This window comes from Lycorma delicatula, chromosome 1 (assembly GCF_047948215.1).
Source record: "Lycorma delicatula isolate Av1 chromosome 1, ASM4794821v1, whole genome shotgun sequence".
In the NCBI taxonomy this organism is placed as follows: Eukaryota; Metazoa; Arthropoda; class Insecta; order Hemiptera; family Fulgoridae; genus Lycorma; species Lycorma delicatula.
Genome location: NC_134455.1, coordinates 274,875,577 through 274,894,800, shown reverse-complemented (window position 1 = coordinate 274,894,800; position 19,224 = coordinate 274,875,577). Strand labels below are relative to the sequence as shown.

General features: G+C 29.4%; 1 protein-coding gene across 2 annotated transcripts in view; it reads left to right on the top strand.

Annotated features, from left to right (window-relative positions):
* The window catches only part of Nipped-A (Transcription-associated protein Nipped-A), a 375,844-nt gene that overhangs the window by 308,932 nt on the left and 47,688 nt on the right, over nt 1–19,224 (top strand). For both annotated transcript variants that reach the window (XM_075378320.1, XM_075378311.1), the window contains 4 exons: nt 5,155–5,329; nt 5,997–6,222; nt 9,396–9,489; nt 13,575–13,790. In XM_075378320.1, coding sequence (XP_075234435.1) covers nt 5,155–5,329; nt 5,997–6,222; nt 9,396–9,489; nt 13,575–13,790 — 711 coding nt within the window. The remainder of the gene's footprint in view (nt 1–5,154; nt 5,330–5,996; nt 6,223–9,395; nt 9,490–13,574; nt 13,791–19,224) is intronic.

The following is a 19,224-nucleotide window of genomic DNA, read 5'->3' as shown; positions in this document are numbered from 1 at the left end:
ACCCAAAAAGTATTTTTACCCCCTCACCATATCAAGCTAGAACTAATGAAAAATTTTGTAAAGGCAATGAAGGATAGTCACAGATTTTTGTACATCAAACAGAAATTTCCGAATGTAAGTGAAGGAAAAATTAAAGAAGGAATATTTGTTGATCCTCAAATAAGAGAATTGGTCAAAGATGATGTATTTAACTCAATGTTACATAATGTGGAGCAGCTTGGGCTTCATTTAAAGATGTTTGTAAAAATTTTCTTGGCAAACAAAAATCTGACAATTACCACAATGTTGTTAATCAACTTCTTACTTCATAAAGAGCTGTGGGATGTAATGTGTCTTTGAAAATACATTTCCTCCACTCACATCTGGATTTTTTCCCAGACAACCTCGAAGATGTAAATGACGAATACGGTGAACGTTTCTACCAAGACATTTCAGTGATGGAAAGCTGCTATGGAATACTAACATGCTAACTGATTACTGTTGGACATTAATTCAGGATGTGCCTGAGGCTAATTATAAAAGAAAAGCATCAGCAAAATCATTGTGATACAGGTATGGCTGTGCAAAATTATAAATGTTACAGATTTTAACTATATTTTCCCTTAATTTTTTTTTAAGTGTAATTTATTTAAAACTAAGGGTGATAGAAAAATTGTATTTACATATCTGTAATGTACACAAAAAGCAATTCAAGAAATGGTATCACACTTAGAGAAACATTTTTTTTTTTTGTCTATCAGTGATTATTAATAAATCAATATATTTAATTTAAAAAAAAGGAGATGAAGTCTGATTCAAACCAATGTGCCTCCCTTGAAAGATCCAAATGTTTCATCAATTAATATTTCATTTGGCTATAACTCTGGAACCAATGAAAGTACTACTTCTGATATATCATTGAAACACTCTCAGTGAGGGTTTATTACTGCAGTTAAGAAAAAGTCCAAAATTCTAATTTTTTTTGGATTTTGGGCTTTTTGGACACTTTTGGTTCCGTCAATTGCAGTCAAAATGGGAGGTGCACAACTAGATGTTACAACAGTTCTAAATCCAAAATTTCAACATACTGAGGCTAATCATTTTTGAGTTACAGGAGATACAAACATACATACTTACATACAGACATCAAGCTGAAACTAGTCAAAACGAATATTTCCATTGAAATTTGAAAACTGATATTTTACACGATCACAATACTTCCTTTATTTTACACAACGAAGTAAAAACAACTTAACACAGTAACAGAAAAAACTAAAAAAAAACTAATACCAGAACAAAGGTGTAAAATATCTGTTGCAGTTCCTCTCCTACAGTGGAATGAAGAATACGATTTAGTGATTTTTGTGTGATTTATGTTTTTTTTGTACTTATTGTTTGTTTTTGTACTTGTCTATGTTTATTCTTTATTGTTTATAATTGTTTATGTGACTGTAAATAAAAGCATTAAAAAAATAAATAAAAAAGAAATAGAAATTTAGAAAACATAAACCCTAACAACTACAAAATTTGTAACGATACAGCTTCACTGCCATTCTGGAATGTGTTGTTGCTAACTGCATAATATAAAAAAAAAAAACAATATAATTAATAAAGAAATGATAACAAAATTTGAGGTTATCAAACTAAAAAATAAGCTTAATGATAATGATTTAATATAATTAAAATTGGATAAGACTAATATACCAATTGTTATGAATAAAAATAAGTACAAAGAACTTACGGATAATTACATTGAAGAAAATGATTTTTAAAGTAATAAAATACCCAACAAACCAATATTTAGAAATTGTATATGATTTAATATCTAAATATAAATCAGTATTTAATTACGATAATAAATTAGATTGTCTCCCAAGATTGTATCCGTATTTACCATGCCCCCAAAACTTACTGGATTATCAATTTCATAAAATATACATTCCTGTAAGACCATTAATAAATTTTAAATAGCACCTGCATATTTTGTAGCTAGACTTCTTTGAACGAAAATGAATCTTGAATATAAACATTGTGTTAAAATTAGTTACAAAGTTATAAATAAGTTAAATTCTATTAAAGTTAACTCTAACACTAAAATGATAAATTATGTTATCACGAATATGTACCAGTTGATATAATAAGTTAATATACTGGTTGATAAAACAATAGAAATAATAGAAAATAATTTAAAGGAAATGCCAGAGTATACAAATACATTGATCACCATTGTAAGGAATATTTGTCTTCAAAATTATTTTGAATATGTGAACAAATGTTATTCATTATTCACAAACAAAAGGTTTGCCTATGGGTCACCTATTTTTGCAATTACGTGGAAGATTTTTATACAATATTTTGAAAGTATTATAATTCATATTATATCAGGTACACATTAAATGCTATTAAGAATAAGGTATGTAGATGATATTTTGTTCATATATAATCCAGTTATAAATAATGAACATTTGATCATTTTAAATAAAGATAATTTAAAATTTACCTGCTAAATGGAAAAGAATAGAAAAATACATTTTTTTAGGTATTGAGATTGAAATAAAATAAACGATGTTATAAAAACATTGGTTTATAAAAAGCCCACAACAAATTGCATTACAATACATGTAAATTCTAATGATCACAAAAAATTGGTATATGTAAAAACCTGATTTTTAGAGCTATACATTATACAAGGAACTATGAAGACAAACTCAAGAAAGAAATAGATGTAATAAAACATATAGCAGTATTTAATGGTTTCGATAGTAAAATTATAGAAAAAGTATACAAAAAGCAGAGAATAAAGATGATAGTTTTATAGAATTGCAAGAAAATAACAGAGATTATTAATAGTTTTTTTCATAGAATACAAGTTATATAAATAAAATAATAGAAAAGATTACTAATGTTTATGATGGAAATAGATCTAAAAAAGCTTACAAAACCAAATAACCATATTATAAAATATTTAAGGAGTAATAATAATAATAATGATGGACAGGATTTAAAGGGAATGTATAAGATTAAGTGTAAGGAATGTAATAAAATTTATATTGGTAGAACTAAGAGATTTTTAAAAAATGTTTATGGAACATTACAATGCTTACAGAAACAGAAAGAGAGGCCTGTCTAATGTGGCCAACCATTTGTTGCTATGAAAGCATAGTATACTGATTATAAAAATAATTTAGAAATTGTGGATATTTGTAACAACAATAAAAAAATTAGTGTACTTGAGAAATATTATATTCATAAATTTAAACAAAAATACAAAATGATTAACCAACAAATCGTTTTTGAAGATGATGTTTTAATTAAAGACAGTGGGTTATAGCAGTTTACAACAATGTTTACGAACATTGTGTGACGTCATTCAAGTATGGCAGTGAAATTGTGTTGTGTTGTGTTATAAATTTTGTGTTTGTTGAGGTTTATGTTTTCTAAGTTTTTGTTTTTGTTATTTATTGATGTAATTGTAGAATTACATATCAACTGATGCGGGATCCCACAAAAGTTGACTACTGGTATTAATTTTTTTAGATTTTTCTGTTACTGTGTTTGGTGGTAAGTTGTTGTCTGATATATATTTTATATTTGTTCATATTTTATTTCTGTAAATAATATTATTATTTATAATAAATTAAACATTTTAAGGTATCTAGAAAACATTTAAGTTATTTTAGATAACTTAAATTATGTATTATGGTTTCTTTATTAGTTTCTGTTCGTACTATTGTACTCTTATTAGGCTTATTTTTATATGAAGAATATGTTTTTTTAAAATTATACAATCTAACATTTTTTAAGCTAAGTTGGTAAGAGAAATATGGGAAATAAGTTTTTATGCAGTCCCAAAAACTGATGATCGTTTTAAGAAAACTGACATTCTGTATAAAAACGTACTAATAAAGAGACAACCTTTATTATTAGGTACCTTTTGATTATTAGGTTATTTTTATAAATCATGGTTCAATAGGACTTGTGCTACTCCTTACAAATCACTCTGCATTTTCGTAATAAGCTTAACAACATTTGATAATAAAATTAATAGATTAAAAAATTAATTCTGTAAAGTCAGTAAAATTATTTTAATGTTTTTCATGGAAATTTAAAATAAAGTCATTCCAAAGAAAAAATGTTTTAAGCCAGAACATGTAATCTTACCTTTTTCTTGGTTTTTAGAAAACAGAATATTAAAATAACATTTATTTAAATAAATGGAAGATCGTATGCCCCAAATGTCTTCTATTGGGACCATAATATGACCTAGATTTCTTCTATTTGCATTATAATATTTCATACTGTGTCTTCACTATTGTAATAAAGAAACAAGTGCATTATAACTAATACGTTCTACTTGTGTTCATTATTACTAAACAATTCCAAACAACACCCAGCTTTGTAATATAATATAATTTGTAAGTAGTTTTACATAAAAATGTTATAAACCAGCTTTTCAACCTAGAATATAAATTAATTTTACATTTATTTATGTTGGATAAGTTATGCTAACAATAAAACTATAAAAATATGATTTCAGTTATCTGAAATTCAAGTGCACCTGTGTTATGAGGAAAGAGATAAATAATTATAAAGTAGTGAATAAAAGATAAATATTTTATTAATGAATTAAGAAAGTTAAAGAGATAAAATTATTTAGCCTGAGGTGGATGAGTATTCATATACTCATATGAATCTGAAAATCGCAGGATAACTGGTGCAGTTTTATTTTAGTCTGTACCTACTAGTATATGCATTCCTTATCTGTAAAGTGATAGTGTAAATTTAGTTTTGTAATATCTTATATGTTTTCCTGATCAGGATGTATTTTTTTTTAATTTTAATTAAATTGTGTTCACTATTTAAAAATAAAAAAAATTAAAAAAAAATTTTTAGAAAAAATAATTATTTATTAAATTAAGTTGTAAATAATAAACAATATCCTCATCTTCTAGCATATTAGCTAGAAAACAGAACTAAAGGACCAGTAAAATTGAACTGTTAAGATTATTTGTTGATTCATTGTGTTTTTCTATTGAAAAGCTTGTGTTTAACTCTTAACAATGATTTTAGTTTCAAATATGTATTTTAAAGATGCATTTACATGGTTTGGAATCTTTTAACATTAGGCTTAAATATTTTTACATTTTGAGATATATTATTAGTTTAATTTTTCAGATGGAATGGTTTAGAGAAAACTGGTACGAAGAAGTATTACGTCAGCTACGTCAGGGTCTTGCAAAGTGTTACATGATTGCTTTTAAAAATCGAGGTGCTGTAACAGATGCTACTATTACTCCTCACACTCTGCATTTTGTTAAGAAACTTGGCTCAACATTTGGTATTGGAATTGGTAAGTGTATATAATAATGGTTCTGTAAATATAATAAAACTCTATTGCAATGTTTTTTCATGGCTATTTAGAAAAAGTGTTTCTCAAAAAAAAAATTTATTGTCATAGAATTTAATCTTACCATTTTTTACTCTTTGCTTAGGTGCTAGGAAACAAAGTATGAAAATAATGATCAATTGTTTCTATTTGGATAACAGTATTTCTATATTATGCCTTCACTGATACAGTTGAAAAGAAAAAAACAATTCCCATTAGGCAGTTACCATTACAAATACTTGATGTTCACTACTAATTACTTAACAGTTCCAACAAACTATCCATCAAACTGAACTACAACTAAATGACGTTGCAATAAACTAAAATGCTACAGCTGACTTACCAGGTAAAAATTAATCTTTACATCATGAAACTCATAACAGAATATGAAGTTAACATTTTTTCATCTATTTAGTTATTCCATGCTCTCTAAAAACTTCTTCAATATTCATTTTGTATTGTTTTTCTATTGCAAAAAAAAAATTTAGATAAAAAAATAATTACTTATTATATTAAATTAACTTGTAAGTGGTAAACAAGGATTCCTTCATTTTGATGAACAAATTTATAATATTTAAGATATTGTTTTCTTTAACTTATTATGTCTGATAATTTCCTTTCACTTTTTTAGAGAATATAACGAATCCAGTGAACTCAAAGGTTAGCAGTTCTGCATCAGAAAGCTTAGCAAGAAGGGCACAAGTTACAATACAGGATCCAGTATTCCAAAGAATGAAAGCACAATTTTCAGCAGACTTTGATTTTACTATTCCTGGAGCTACAAAACTTCATAATTTAATTCATAAACTAAAGAAATGGGTTAAAATATTAGAAGCCAAAACTAAACTTTTACCAAAGTTAGTATTGCGTATATTATTAAGTTAATATATAAATAGGTCAATTTGTTAAATCTTCAAGAAAATTACTTTTTAGATATTTTTTTCTGATTACTGAAATTTACACTTTTAAATTACAAGTTAATTATAGTTATTAAAACATTAAGATTATGATTTAATAATATTGTTATTGTCTTTTTTTTTAATGAATGCTTGCATGAAGATAAGTAAGCAATTACTATTTCTTTACTTTTTTCCAAACCATCAGCAATATCATCTCTTAATCCATACCTCTTTCCGAGGTTTTCATGCATTGTACACTCTTCAAGTAGATGTTTAACAGTGAGTGCTTTATCACATACACTGCACATGGTCTTTCTTTGCCAATATATGAATTTTTATTTGTTTGTCAACAGTTCTCAGTCTTGACAACAAGTGGTGTTGTCTATGTCAACACCACTTGTTCCCTGTGAGTCATTTTCTCATTACTGTACCATTTATATGAATTAATTTTGATTGCATTCACTTTGGTGATTAATACAATCTTTTCTTGTTATAAATTCACATCAGTGACTCATTTTGTATAATACATATAGAATGGACAGAATGTTTACAAAAGGGCATCATCAGTATTTTTGTTCCAAATAGCAATTAACACACTTTAAGAGTTAGAACATATAGCACTCTCTTCATGTAAGTCTTCTGTGAAGCGAAGAGGTTGATCGACCAACCAACTGACTATAATCCACCATTATCATCGTTATTGTTATTCTTATTACAGAATATTGAGAGGGCAAGTTGATACTGTCTACTTTGACTTTTGCAAAGCATTTGATACAGTTTTAATATCTTCATTAACAAGTTACAGAAGAATGGAATTGTGGGACTTATGCTTCTCTGGCTTAAGTCTTATCTGATTGACCATAGATTTAAAATCAAGGTGACAGGGAAACTCAGCTGACTATGTTGTATGCTATGATGTTTCACAAGACTGTAATTTATTAGGTCCTTTACTTTTTAATATATTCATCAATGGCATCTCCATTAGACTTTTATTGACTGTTTTAATTTATGCTGTTGAAGCATAAATTAAAGATCTGTTCAGAATTGAATAATGTTCGTGATCAGAGTATGCTTCAATATGACATTAACCTTATTGTAAAATGGTCTGAAAACAATAGGTTGTAACTTAACTTCAGGAAGAGTGTAATAATTTCTTACAGCCAGTAGTCTCTTGTGGGTGTAGTCGCAACATGAGTGTATGTTGCGTTAGTCTATCATAACTAGAGTAGATAGTATCTTGGACCTAGGAATTAATATAGATGCTAAACTTCTGTTTTCTCAGCATATTATCAACATTGTTTCCTGGGCAAGGAAGAGGAACTTAGTTTTGATTCAATGGATTAGACATAGTTTTATGAGACCAACTACTTTGATCAAATTATTTCTTCCTATTGTCTAACCTGTTTTGAAATATGTTTGGTTATATGGAGTTATGATAGAGAATATACTATTGACAAGATTAAGTAAGTTCTACCACATTCTTGTCATAGGGTTTTATTGCTCCTGCTTCTTACATGGAACTGTAGATTAAGATTGGATTCATTATATCAGCAAAAAAAAAATGTTTCACTCTTCTTATAAAAATTCTTTGCATGCATGTAGAAGGAATCATCTCCCTGATTGCATTGAAAATACCTTATGACAACTCTCAACACTACAAGCGGTTCTACTATGCAGATAATTCAGTGATAGCTCCTGTAGCAAATTGGTTGTGATTTTGAATGAGGTTGCAGATTACACTGACTTTTTGGTACTAATATAAGAAATTCTAAAAAAACTATAACAGAGCCTACTGTAATGTCATTGTCAGCTGTGAATTGGAATAATTTAGGTCTTTGTTCCATACATTATTATTTAAATTGTGTTTTTATGTTTCATGCCTCATTACACATTCTGTATTTATGTTAGATGTTTCATGTTTATGTGATATTTATTCTACATATTGTGAAATTTGAATTTGAGCAGCATACAGAGGTTTACGTCTGTTCTGCTTGCACTGTTTTCCACCTTATATGTTCTAACCTGATTATTTTTAACACACTTATGAAAGGAAAGAGTGTATATTGGAGAGTGAGAGCCCTGCATTCAAAAAAAAATTATTTGTATTATTACTTACAGCTTCAGAATAGATATTACTCTAATAATATGGTGAGTTACATTTTTTTTGGTAATATTTTGTATGAAAAAAGAATTTTAATGACAAATTGTACATTAAATTGCCAATAGATGTCTTGTTTGAAATTTTTGTTTTGTTTATGTATAAAACAAATTCCTGATGGAAACAATTGAGTAATTGAAAATGTTTTAGCTAATATTAAATAAGATTCATAATCTACTATATAGAAATAAAGAAATGTAGTGCAGTGGATCAATTTTTCTTATAGTTTGATTTTTTTAATATTGCAGTGTTTTTCACTTTTTTTTAATGTCATTCCTTGTGATAGTACTGATATAGGTGGCTCAAATATTAAATAGATTCCTGCTGATTTTGATTGATTTCACTACAAAATTGGATTTTAATATACTGAAAAAAATTACTCCTTTTATTTCTTTTGGAACTTCTGTAGCATTCATAGACATGATAGAACTTACAAGAAAGAAGTTAAATAGTTATTGTGACGAAATTTTAATTAAAAATTGCTTTTAAAAAAAGGATTATTTACAGGTATCTATTGCAGATAAATAAAAAATTTGAATCCGGTAATTTATGTAAAATATAATAAATGCAGGTGAATGAAATAAATATTATTCTTATTGTATAATGTAGTTATTTAAAAGAAATTGTTTTAATGAAGTTCTTTATTAACATGTAAAATTTATTTTTCATTAATGGAAACCTTGAATTTTTTATGGACTTTTAATTAAGCTTGTTTTCTTTATATTAATGATTGGTATATACAAATAATATGTTTTATATATATATGATTGATAAAACTTTTTGTAGGATATATCAATCTTGTGAGCTCATGCATATTATGCATTTGTTATTTGCCAAGTCAATCTTTTCAATCCAAAAGATTAATGCATTCTAACAACGTGTAATATTTTTTTTATATACTGATATGTAATATCACCCAATTTGTTAACATTTATTTGGTGATACATAATGCATGTTAAATTTTTCTAAACAGATCTTTCCTGATAGAAGAAAAGTGCAGATTTCTAAGCAACTTCAGCCTCCAGACAGCAGAAGTCGAGTTGCCTGGTGAATTTCTTCTTCCAAAAGTAAGTTTAATAATTAGATATAAATTTTTCAATGATGTTATTTACATTTATATTTCTTTTATGTATATTTTTGTTTTTTTATCAAATTAAGTTCATATTTCTATTGACTTTTTTTAATATATTCATTTGAAATCCTGTAATTATGTCATTATGTGTCGTATTTTAGGGTGGGCTAAAAATTACTTCTCACACTTTTTTTTTATTAACACATTACAAATTAACTCAAAACTATTTTTTTATCTTTAAATTTCAGTTAAAATTAAACATGATTTATTGAATTAGGATATCTGAAGCATTCACAAATCTGGCTCTTTTACAATTTGCATAGTAAAAACAATGTTTCTTTCAGTGTTGCTGCTATTTTGGCTTGACTGTTGTATTTTTAGCTCTTCTAAATTTTGTAGCTTAATTAAATAAACGTTTTCTTCCAAATAGTCCCAAAGAAAAAGATCAGGAGCCATCAAATCCGGTGACCTTGGAGGCCAGTGGAAATCCAAATTTTTACCTTGAACTCCATTGCGGCTCTGCTGGTGAGAGTCATGGTTCCAGCTTGTTGGAACCAGGCCTCTTCAACATCATCTGCAAGATCAAAAATGAAAAATTTGTCAATATCAGCTGACACTATTCATTGTCACTAGAAGTGACAGATTCATAAGAGGCTTGACTGAAAGATGTCATTGCCAAGGTACTGAAGATGATCTCCGGTAAAGCTCATAAGGGCTAGGTACAGAGGAGGTGGCATGGTGACCAAAACCGTCACATGGAGATGTCTTCCCCTACCGGGTCAGGATGTCACTGGAAGTCCATTTTCTTCAAAAGAAATATGGCCCGATGATTTTGTGTTGAGAAACAGCATATCACACCATAACTTTTTGTGGCTGTAAAGGACATTCAAGTGTAACTTGTGGATTGCCAGTACCCCAAAAACAAACATTTTGTTTATTAACATAGCCACTACAATGGAAGTGGACTTTGTCACTTATCCACAAATTAAGCAAAAAGGAATCGTCAGAATCATTGTTATAAGTAAATTGTTGGCAGTATTCCAGATGCGATGCGTAATTGTTCAAGTCCATTCTATAGGCTAATTGGATTTTGTAAGGAAACATTTTTAAATCCGTATGCAATATTTTGTGCAATGATGTTCAACTAATACCCAATTAAGTTGATACAATGTGCCCAATTGTGGCACCCTCCGATACACTGTTCCTTACAGACCCAATATTTTCATTATTTGTGGAAGATCTTAGTCTTCCTGATTTTCTTGCATCTCCCACTGATCCAGTGTGTTCAGATTTCAAAACAATTGAGTAGATGCCTGTGCCAGAAGGTGATTTTGTAGTTTTATAAAACTTGCTAAATTTTAATTGTTTTTCAGAAATAAATACTCCTCTGACTTTCCAAGTAAAATGTCACTATTTTTATTCTTTCTTGGAGGGTTCCATAATGACTCTTGTTTAATGGTCCATTATTTAATTTTAATCTGAAAGAAAAAAAAAATTTAATAATAAAAAAATTATATATTTTTTCATAGGAAGTGATTTTTGGCCCACTCTATATATTTTCAATTAATTTCCACAATGGGTGGTAGATAGTATCATATTAATTCTGAATAGATAAGCAAGGTACTTGAGTACTGCCACATCATGAACAATGGATGCAGATCTTAAATAAGTAAAGCTGCACCAGATTTATTAAAAACAATTTCCAAGGTTAACATGATATTTTTAGGAGTATAAACATTTTAACACTATCCTCTGTTTATATTTATAAACTGATTCTTTTTGTTCAGTAAAATAGAACATTGCTAAATAATAACTTAACTCGATAACTTAACTCTTTTTGTTCAGTAAAATAGAACATTGCTAAATAATAACTTAACTCAAACACAGATAAAAATACCTGATTAAAGAATAAATATGTATATCGTATTCACTTCGTAAAATCTTTTGAAAGAGGAGGCTTCTTTTTCTTAGGATTAAAGTTTTTTAGTAGTCTACGTATTAAATTTTTTAATTCACAGAAGATTATATAATATTGCTATCTTGATTTAATGTGTTTTAATTTTTTTTTTAATTTAGTCGACTTGAGAACCACATAAAGAAACATTTTGTATCATCTCTCTTTCTTCTGAGCATTTTCTTTCCTGGTGTTCTTTTTTCATTCTTTTGCTTTGTTTTTTCCTTCTCTTTTTTGACCAGACATTATTGGTTTCTTTTTCTCCTTCTTTTGAAAACTGTTAAAATCTTGTACAAGTTTTCTGAACATTGCTCTATATTGTACTACTTCAGTTATTTTAATTTCTTTTATTCTTTTAGAACTACGAAGACCCATTGATTTCCATTCTTTTTGTTTTAAATGTGGTTGAAGGTCTGTTTTGTGAGCCTGTTATCATTAAGATGGCTAAAGAATTTTGCTCATATTTTTCTGATGGATCTGATGTTTTCTCAGTTTCATTGTATTTGTAAATACAATGAAACTGAGAAAATACTCAGGTATTGCATTTCACCAATTTAAACATGAAGATGCATTCTGATGCATACAGGTCTTGTGGTTCAGTTACCATATCGTAATGCTTGATTTTGCCTTTTGTTCAGGTGTTCTGTTTGTTGTAAATATATTTTATTAGTTGATAGGCTAATTCCATTTTTCTCATTCTTTTTTATTGGCTCCTTTATTTAAACCATTAATTCTGATTATTTCTCCCAGTTATTTAAATTTATTGACTGTTATTTTTCCATATTTTGTATTTAGGGACTTGGAAATCTTTATGTGGCCATGAATTCTGTTATTTTTTTTTTTAAGGAAATTTTTAGCCCTAATTTCTCTTAAATTTCTTTTAGTTGTTTACATGATCCGCTGCTGTTTTGAAATTCTCAAAGAAAATTTCAGTATTGTTAACAAAGGCTAGGATTTAATTTAAATTCCTTTCAATTTTGGATCCGATTGTATTTGGAGGTGTGTTTCAATTTCTTGCATCTTCTTTTTCTCATTCTCTCATTACTTTCTATAGAAAACAGTTAAAAAGAGTAGGTGATAAACCATTCCCTTGTCTTACTCTTGTTGTAATTTTGAATTCTTATGAGAGTTCTCCAATGAGTTTTGCTTTGGATTTTAATTGTTTGAGATCCACACTGAATTCTTTGAGGATGTTAAATGTAGAAGTTCTATCAATTGAATTAGATTCCTTTTTTTAATCTACTAAGACAATTACATAGTTTTTATATCTTGTCATTCAACCTCTTATTACTGTTTTAAGGTTCCAGATTTTTTATGATTTCCTTTTCTAAATCCCCCTTGGTATTATCCCAGTTTGTTTGTGATTGGTTCAATTTTATTTTCAAATACTTTTTGAGGATTTTGTATGCCATAGATAAGAAGGAAATCCCAAATTATTTGCATTTGTTTTATCTCCTTTATATCTTTTCTATTTTTTGCATTTTTAATTATAATATATCTTCAGCCAGCTTTGCTGAAAACTATACAATGCTAACTATAATGAATGAAGATATAAGTGAATGAATGTTTTGGCATATTCATGAAATTTTGTCGGATGGTTCATGCATAAAGGTATTGATACTATTGCATTTTTATGAAAATCAGATAAGCAGGTAGGGTATTTCACATTAAATCTATGAATAATATATCAGTCAGCTCAGGTACATTTTGGTAAAAATTTCACTAGCAAGACTTATTAAAAGTATGTAAGTTTTATTTAAAATCCCTAACTATAAAACAAAAAAGAATCATAATAAAAAGTGGCTTTAGTCTGAACTAAAACCCATGACTACTATCTAGGTATAAATAATGTTTAATGAGATCTGTGTTAAATCTTGAAAAATCTTTTCTCATTCGTCCTCATCCTAACAAATTGAAAATTGTAAAAATTGTTTACTTATTTCACAAATCATTTTAGAATTTTTTTCATTAATGATTTTTAATTTCTATAATTGGGTGAAAAGTTAAATTTGAACTGCTGTGCAAATGTTGTGAGAGTCAGCAACAAAAAGTGTGCTTTTGGTTTATAATTAAAGTGCTTTCTTGTTTCTGGTGTAATAAAGAAATACTGTTACTGTTTGTTTCAGCATTCAAATTATTATGTACGAATATCAAGGTTTATGCCTAGAGTTGAAGTTGTTCAAAAACACAACACAGCAGCTCGAAGACTGTTTATTCGAGGCCATAACGGAAAAATCTACCCCTACCTTGTTGTTAATGATTTTGGGTTTGGAGATGCGAGAAGAGAAGAGCGTGTTCTTCAGTTGTTACGCATGCTCAATCATTATCTTGGAAAACAAAAGGTTATACACTTAATTTTCTACTAATTATTTTTCATTATTCTATTTTGTTATTTTAGAATTAGAATTAAAGATGTCTTTCATTATTCTTTTAACATGAAATTAGATCTATGATCATACGGTTATTTGTAATGAGATAGGTCCTTCACACCATTCTGCTGTACTCACAATTAAATTTATAAGATCCCATATACCTTCCTTATATTTCCTATCAGATATAGCTCCCATTTCATTCTAATCAGTTACAACTTTACTTTTTTCCAGCTTTTCTTTCACCTTTCACTAATCCTTTCAGCCATTTTGTAATAAATTATCCTCTCATGATATGTTCCATCCAGTTAGCTTTTCTGTTCTGATTATGTTTGTATTCTTGTTAACTAACCTTTTCATTATTCACTGTCCATTTAATTTTTTACAATCTCCTTTATCATACTCACAGATTCCAAACAATTCCAGGCTTACTTTTTCCTGTGTTTGTCCATGTTTCATATCCACACAGTATTACAGTTCAAACAGTACTTCACAAGTTACTTTTTCAACTCTTAGTTTACTCTTACTACATTAATGTTTCATTCTGTTACATGTTTCCTTAGTCATTACTTACTTGTTTTTATTTCATTTAACTATTTCACTACTATGTTAACATGGTACCCAAGTGTTTTTACTGTCCTGTATTCAGTTCTTTCTTCATTTGTGTAGACATTAATTGGCTTATTGTCTCTCACCCTCATTGCTTTAGTTTTCTTAACATTCATTTTCATTCTATTTTCTGTTATAATGTTTTCTAATTTTGAAATAATATGTTGAATATATATTTTTTTAAATCTTGTTATCTGCAGTCTATACAATTTACTTTTCTTCCTCCTAATGATTCCTTCATTTTCTTGTAGAGCATTATAGAAGGTTGGTGACTGGCAGCATCCTTGCCTTACTCTCTTCCCAAGTCATACCACTCACTTTAAGCATCTCTTATATAAAAAATCATTTTCTGATTCTAGTACAGTACTTTAATTAATCTTTTATTTTTCCAGTCTACTCTTTGGCATCTTAGTATTTCCATTAGTTAATCCCACTTGACATAGAAAATGCGTTTTCCATACCTATAAAACAAATCTCATTAATTACCTCTTTATATATACCACTCACCAATAATTCTTTCTTATTAACCCAATTGCTTCCTTAATTCCTGAATCCAAACTGTTTTGTAACAATTTATCTTGTTCGTTTCTCAGTCTTCTGTTTAGAATTCACAAAGGAATCTGTGCTTGTCCTGTTCTTTCTAACACCTGAGAATTTGCAAGCAATTTATCCTTATTTGTTTGTGTTTTACTATTAGTTTCATTATTAAATATTTTGTAAAAACCTATATTATGATTTCTGTTCATTTTTTTCTGTTTTCTATTTGTTCATTCATCTTGTCACTAATCCATGAATTTTTTTATTCTCTTTTCCTTAATTATACTGTTATTTTTATGTTGTATCTTTCATATTCAGCTAAAATCCATTTCTATCATTGCCTTCTGAATTTTTTTTTTCAATTCTTGATTCTACTTCTCTGCTACTAACTCCTTTTAAGTGGTTATTTTTATAGATTCCATTTAGTTGCTTTCTTTACTTTTTTTAACTCTTCAATGTTACTTTCATTTCTGCTGCACTGCATATATATATATATATATATATATTGGTGACTTCTAGAACCCATTTTTTTTTTTACTGCATATCTAAATATTTTTTATGTAATTAGTTTGATATCTGTTTTCATCTCTTGGTGATTTCCACGGGTACATTTATCTTTTATTGTTTTTAAACTTAAGTATTTGCTATGAACATTTTATTTTTCTTAAAGAACTCAATAAATCTTTCTTCCATTTCATTTCATTTACCTGGTTATACTTTACTACCTTTTTTATCCCATCCTTACCATACTACAGCATTCTAATCCCATTCATTATCCCACAACAATCTTCACCTGTCTGTTTAATGTTTTTCTCTACGTTCATAAATTACTTCAATTACACAACTTCATATTGATTAGTTGCATACACTGAAACCATATCCTTCGTTTTGATTACTCTCCTCATAGCAATTTTACTGTCATTAATAAAATTCATATTTTATATGTACTTTGCTATTTCTTTGTTGTAATGATTGCTATGCCATTTCTTCCTTTTTTATTTCCTGAATAAAATATCTTCACTATTAACCTCACCATTTTGTGCACATATCACTTCACATACTCCAATTGCATCCATCATGTTTAATTATATCTGTTTTTAATTTTTATAATTTACCTGCTTGCAGAAGTTTTCTTACATTCCATATGTCCACTCTTCTCTTTTTTCCACTTATTGCTAACTCCTTTTTAGTAGCTGATTGATACAAATTTTCATGTTGCTTTCCTTGAAGAACTAAATGGAAAGCAATTTTAACTTCAAAACATTTAACATGAGAAAACTGTGCCATGTTAATAATTCTTTGAGTCATTTGAGCAGTGGTATTCCTTTGTCTTCCGCTTATAGAACAGCTGCCTCTACCTTATATAACAGACATTGATTGTAGTCACTTTTAATACTAAGAATTACTGCTGCTCTGAAGGCGCCCCTTACTTGGGATATAGACAGATACTTCTGTGAAGTCCCCCATGTGGATTCGGGGTCCACTCAAATGAGTATTAGGAAGAATCCTGGCCCACAGAGTCTACTGCTGGTCATAAAGGCAACTATTTATCACAAATTATATAAAAAGTATTTTTATTAGGTTTATTGTAGGTTAAGTTGGAGTTATGGACTTATTGATATGAATTGAAATCTTTATAATGTGTTTAGGGTAAGATCATTATATTTTCTAATTTTTATTTTTAATCTATATTCGGGATCATGCACAGTTTTTATAAACCTCCTGCAAGTTCCATTGCGGCTTGTGTTTGTGTGGTGATAGATAATACTTATAAGTGTATATTGAAGTATTGTAATAATACCTGGTAAATAAATAAAGGACATTTGCCTGTTGACCTTACCCCTCTTTGTTTCTATTCCTTCCTTTCTATCCTTATACCCTTTCTTATTCTCTCCAGTCACAGCTATTATAACATATTACAAACCACAACCATAACCCATAAGTGGAAATTATTGTGTTGATGGGTGGATAGCTCTATATAGTAAGTCTCAAACAAAGTTCTACACACCTGGGTGAGCCCAGTTGTATTAGCTGTATCCTCTGTATGTGTGGGTTCTGCACGGGTGGTCCTATCTTTCCCCTTACTCATGAGACCAAAATTACTAGTCCTGATATAATACCTATGATGGTTGGTGGTCCATCTGAAAAAACCACCAATCCATGTCATGTGAAAAGGACTACACTCATCATTGTCTGGCGAGGTTAAGAACTGTATTGACGATAATAGTTTAAATGGGGTCAACATATACAATATAAAAATATCAAGTTTGTAGTTCTTCAAAATAATCAATAAGATTGCTCCCTTCATAAAGTCTCGCATTTCCTTATGATGAATAAAGTAGTAACCAAGTGATTCTGCAAAGAACGTCAGGAAATTAAGAGATTGATCAAGACGTTTAGTGACAAGCAGAGCCAATCCCTTTTATGTCTCACTAATATGGAGAGTATAATTACTAGTCCATAATTAGTATAATTACTAAGTGTGGTATGCCATAAAACCCTGAAAATACCAACGAGGAGTAATTTTTTGCTGGGACCTTCTGGAGATTGACACACCGAAATTGCTTATTTGCTTTGTCCACAAGGTGTTATAGAGGTGAAATAAATAATGAAAAGTCAGAACAAGATGGATGAACTTATTCCTTCCTTTATATTAACAGTCGACCTTCCTTTACCACCAGAGAAAATAAAAGTAGATTACTTGTCATTTCAAATACAGCCATTCATCCACAACCCACAGTGATGCTTCCAGTGTCAAGGGTATGGCCACACTACAACATCCTGCACAAAAACTGTGATATGTGCTTATTGTGTTAAACAAGACCACAATGATATTCACTTCAAGGAGAAAGGAAAATATGCTAACTGTGATAGAGCACATACATTGATTGCCCAACCTTTAAAAATGAGAAGGCAATTCTCAAAATCTGTTGCGAACAGAAGCTTTCTTTTCTGGCTGCACGTAGAGAATATAAAAACATGCTTAAATCCCAAAACCTGGTTAAACCAGACATCTCTTTTGCCGCCACTACATCAAGGTCCAAATCGGGTAATCATGCAAATGTGGTAATAGTGCGGATCGTGCAGGCAGTTAAAAAAGCTTGTTCAAATGTTATCTGATCAAGTTGCTTCGCTCATAACCACTATTTCAGAGCTAGCTAGGAAGAGTGAGAAGGCAGTTTCAGCTAATGAAATCACAGTTATTAGAATGCCTTCAAAAGTTCCTGACCCCCAAGATTTTGCCTTTACAGACAGGGGCAATACAAATGGCGGTAAGCCATTTAATAAGCTCCCAGTTAAGGGAGCCCACAAAAATACTCCCTCTGTATGTCCTCTCTGACATCCCATTTTTCAAATCTCCCCCTCCATCGACTCATATGCTGAAGGATATAGTTAAGGAACCGCCCAATCTCAGGGCATCTGAATTTATCAAATATAAATTCCAAGTAGAAGAACCAGATTGCCTACAATTAATTTTATTCACATGGTTCAATCTGGATCATGAATACAAATTTTATCCTGTGAAATGTTTGTGGTCTCCAATCCTGCATGAAAGATATAAAGGTTTTAGTAAAAGATTATTACCCATCAATAACATGTCTCCAGGAGATCCATCTTTGATGTCAGGATGATTTTTATGTTTCCAGCCACCAGATCTTTCATTATAATTGTTAGTCTCAGCTCCATTTAAGATGTATTCTGTAATTTGTGCCTGTCTCCCAACTCTGATTTTTCAGAAATAGATATTTGTGATTTTTTAAGCCAAGTTCCTGCTTTGTCACTTATTGTTGGTAATTTCAGTGCCTACCATGTATCCTGGGGCTGAAGCTTATGCTGGGGCTGTATGATTGATAGAATGAAGCAGTCCTTCAAATTTTGCCTCCTAAATGAACTGATCCCCAATTTTCCTCTAGTCATCTTTTGGCATGTGTTCCACATTGATATATCTTTTTGCTCTTCCTCACCTCAAGTGGATGATATGTATGACCTTTATGGAAGCAATCACAAACCAATAATTATATTGATACCTTCAGACCATTCTGCTTCTGCAACACCTCATAGATGCATCATTTAGAAAACTAATTGGAATAAGTTCATGAGCTCGCTAAGTTAGCAGTTTATAGTTAGCGATGATGTTTTTGTGGATCTGGCTAGCTTTATTGATACAATAATGGATGCTGCAAATGACCACATTCCACAAAGATTGAGGAATCCTTGAGATCCTCCATCCCATGGTGAAATGAGGACTTGTCAGAATACA